We start from the raw sequence: 4006 nt of genomic DNA, 5'->3' as shown, positions 1-4006 counted from the left end.
CAAAAATGCAGGTCACTTCCGTACATACATACACTACCCGCTGCAGTACAGCTACCAACAGTGACCACAATTATCATAGCACGGACGAACAATGATACTTGCAAACCACCTGGCTTCAATTAAACACTTATTTGTTCACATGGACAATCAATCGTCGAGTAATCGAAGAAGGGCACCTAATTTGCTTTCTGCAGCAGAGCATGCACATAACCAAGAACACTGTCATGTGTACTGACCATGGAAATTGAATTGGACATGATTGCCTGCCACTTTCTATCTTGATTTAAAATTGGAGAGAAAAAAACTCATCGCCCACGACACCTACCCCAAGTGCTGGCTGGTAATGAGCAGATGTGAGCTTTTCCCGTATTCAAATCATTATGGTTGATAACATGGAGGCGATTTTGCACACGTAGCAACCATGTCGACATGACAAACATACATAAAAATATTAGGAACTAATATATTACATCATGGAAGGTGATCAATGTTATATGTGCACGTGTATTTGTTTTGTAACTGTTAACACACATGAAAAATTAAAGCGAGAGAAATTTAGTTGTCATCTCGTATTCATGATGACTATTTCATATCATCGACGGATATGAAGATGACAAGAGAGTATGTATAAGTCCGGCTACGTAGAGTACCCGCAACTATCATATTACGAATGAACAGTGGTACTTGCAAACCACCTGGCTTCAATTAAACATTTATTTATTCATGCCAAAAATCGGCCCTAGAGTAATAAACGAAGAGCTATTAATGTGCTCCCTGTGCCCGAGAATGCACAACCATGGGAGTCGAGTCAAACTTGATTGCTCGAGGTTGCCAACTCGCTCGGATTCAAGACAAACATCTACCTTGGTATACAAGTGGAAAAACTCAACGCCAAACCTACCTTACTAATTTTTGTAGTTTTGCCTCTTATATTTTGAAATTAGAAAAGCTTGACCCTTAACTTCTGACACAGAGCAGATTTGATCCTTTACCCAAGTCAAAACAGTATAGTCATTGACATGGCGGCAATTTTGCACCCATAACAAGCCTTTCGACATGAAAATCAATAAAAATGAATAAAATATATTTTACATACAAATTTATACAGAAATCAGGAAAACCCTATAAGTATTCCAATAAGTAAATAATTGTTCTGAATACACTTCAAGAGTACTATAAAAAGACTGCTCGTGAATGTATAATTTATTTATACGTTTTCCACAGTTTCCAGATTTTTGTTCAAACTTCTAAATTTATTCCTCTTTTATCTTGTCCTGAATTTCCATTGCTGTTTTGTTTAGTAACGAATGCATGTTTTTTTATCTTGTTTTTGTGCCGATTGGTTTGTGCATAAAAGCATCACCACATTAGTGCTCAGATGAATTTCACCAGGTCAGCAATCAAAGCATCCAAACTTTAAATTTTAGAGTATGTGCGCAAATCATCTGGTCACCTGAATATCACCAGGTTAGCGATCAAGGCATCCAATCTTTACATTTAGAGTATGGGAATCATAAATAAACTTAGCCAACACTTTAGTGGTCAAATATAATGTTAGTCCCTTCAGATGCAAAACTAAGTTGTATACCCAAGACAACACTAGAGATCATTGCCACTTTTGCTTTATGCATACAAGACATGCACATTGTCTGAAGTTCAATTCGCTTTGATATATTCCACGTTTTATGGTATCTTTGAAACACAATATTATGAAAACGTCGAAATAGAAGAAGAAAAGAACACATGATGAGAATGGCAACACATGATGAAAACGTGTGGTTGTCTCATAACATAGTGAGTAATATGGCTTGCTAGAATTCAAACAAAATATGTAGGCCTGCCAAATTACTAGTACCATTTAACTCTATTTGTTGATTCTCAAAAAAAAGAAACTCTATGTGGTGGCCTGGGTGATTAATTATGCGGTTGCAAATTAACTATCAGCTTAGCTAATCAGAGTACACTGACTAATTAATTGAAAACTGTAGCTAGCATGGGTGGCGCTTTCAGCCGCGTCAGCATTCACCATGGAAAATAGCAGAAGTGTGCCAATAAAGGAAAACAACGACAACATGTGGGTCCTCCACTGCTATTGCTCTCCAAAGGCTATATATACAGAGTGTGTGTGTATATGTCCTTTCTTTCTCATCTCTTGGTGTTGCTAGCAACCTGGCTGCTCCCTCCTTGCTATTACTAGCAGTACTCTGATTCCCTCCCACTATCTCTTCTCTCCAACCTCCAGCAGCTCTCGCCCTCCCAACAACTCTCTTAAATAGCCTCTCTAGAAGTCTAGATCACCGGTCATGATCCGCCCTCCCGCCTTGCTAGATTCATCAAGCTGCTGGAACACAAACCACAGCCAGCAGCAGGTATGCATCCTTGTGTTTCTATAGCTATCTAATAAGTAGTATAGTCCCTCAAGATTTTGCACACAAGAAAAAAGAGTATGTGTGTCTGTGCACTAGCTAAGCTAGGGTTTGTTATTGCAGATATATACCTTCGAATATACTTCGTGCATATACATCTTGGCTATATGCTTAATTGATTACTCATCTCCTTGTTGATTCGTAGCTGCAGCAAATCGGCAGTAGCACTCATAACACTGCTACTCCACCTGCTGGTCCTGGTGATGGTGGAGGCAGCAATCAGGAAGGGTTTATGGCCACGGCCTGGGCCGGAGAGGGTTGTGGTGCTGGGGATGGCGATGGAGGCGAGAGCGGGAATCGCAAGCCGATGTCCATGCCAGAGCGGGCACGGCTGGCGCGGGTGCCGCGGCCGGTACCGGGGCTCAACTGCCCACGCTGCGACTCCACCAACACCAAGTTTTGCTACTTCAACAACTACTCCCTCACCCAGCCTCGCCACTTCTGCCGCGCCTGCCGCCGCTACTGGACCCGCGGCGGTGCGCTCCGAGACGTGCCCACCCGCCGCCACGCCAAGCGCAAGGACAAGCCCAAGACGGCATCGTCCGCCTTGGAAGCCACTGCGGCAGGGATGTTGTCTGCGACGTCGACGATTCCCAGCAGTACATCTTGTGCCACCGGCACCGCGCCGCCCGGCCTGCAGTACTCCATGTTTGGCAGCGGGTTCGCCAACAGCTTCGACCCAGCGACCCTCAGCCCCAACTTTCATGCCAGGCTGCTCTTCGCGGACAGCGACGCCTACGGGGCGGACGGCTGCGCGCAGCAGTACTACCACCAGGCCCACGTGAACGGGATGGAGCAGTGGGCGGCGGCGCAGATGGACAGCTTCCCATTCATGCACGCCAGGGATCATCAGATGTCCGGACCGCCAACTGACGCAATGCCCATCACGGTGGAGGCAATGCAGGGCATGTGGGCGGAGCTAGAGCTAAAGTTACCCTGATGCACCACCTAACCACACCGTAAAATTTCAAGCAACGATGTATTTAATAAGGGTGTATTTCACAACTTGTAACACGGAATTTGGGACATAATGGAAGCCGGTGTACAAAAATCAACAGTATTTTTTCAATATAATTGTTGGAAATATGAGCAATTTATCAAATGATTTTATTAATAGAAATATTAGATAAGCATGACTAATATAACATGGATAAAAGTAGTCATGCGATCTGACAGAGAGAAGGTAAATAACATCTTCATATATGAACTGCAACCAAACATGTCTAGAGCAGATAGTAGAACAGGTTGCATAAATGGCATAGAACCTAACATATGTAGGACATACACTAGAGCAAATAACTGTGAGAGGACCTCTAACAGAAAGAGTAAGAACACGTATAGGACAGCAGCAGCAGCAGCACTGGACTTGGGGTTGGTGTCCTCGCCAGCCATGTCGTCGAGAAGGTTGTCGACGTCGGGGAAGAAGTCATCGTCGGGGAAGTAGTCGTCAGAGTCCAGGGCGTTCGTGACGAAGAAGTCAGTAGTCGCGCTGAGCGCTCCCCAAAAACCTTATCACCCTTCTCCCGTACAGAACTCAAAAGGTGCGGTTCCGGAGGCTTATTGTCCCAACCTGCGGTGCA

The 4006-nt window shown here is 44.2% G+C and overlaps 1 protein-coding gene across 1 annotated transcript; it reads left to right on the top strand.

Annotated features, from left to right (window-relative positions):
- The first annotated feature begins 2220 nt into the window (after positions 1-2220).
- Positions 2221-3452, top strand: LOC119344596 (dof zinc finger protein DOF5.1-like). The gene is made up of 2 exons (XM_037614988.1): positions 2221-2369; positions 2572-3452. Exons 1-2 carry the CDS (start codon positions 2304-2306, stop codon positions 3364-3366), a joined length of 861 nt encoding a protein of 286 aa, XP_037470885.1. The 5' UTR covers positions 2221-2303; the 3' UTR covers positions 3367-3452.
- The last annotated feature ends 554 nt before the right edge of the window (positions 3453-4006 follow it).

The sequence above is a fragment of the Triticum dicoccoides genome, unplaced genomic scaffold, assembly GCF_002162155.2.
Source record: "Triticum dicoccoides isolate Atlit2015 ecotype Zavitan unplaced genomic scaffold, WEW_v2.0 scaffold175242, whole genome shotgun sequence".
In the NCBI taxonomy this organism is placed as follows: Eukaryota; Viridiplantae; Streptophyta; class Magnoliopsida; order Poales; family Poaceae; genus Triticum; species Triticum dicoccoides.
The sequence above is the reverse complement of the archived record's forward strand: the minus strand, read 5'-3'. Positions and strand labels throughout refer to the sequence as shown.

Bases quoted from the DNA above. Each gene is read 5' to 3' on its own strand.
- LOC119344596 (XM_037614988.1), top strand. From the start codon at position 2,304: ATGATCCGCCCTCCCGCCTTGCTAGATTCATCAAGCTGCTGGAACACA. The intron at 2,370-2,571 runs GTATGCATCCTT...GTTGATTCGTAG, and splicing joins CAAACCACAGCCAGCAGCAG to CTGCAGCAAATCGGCAGTAG.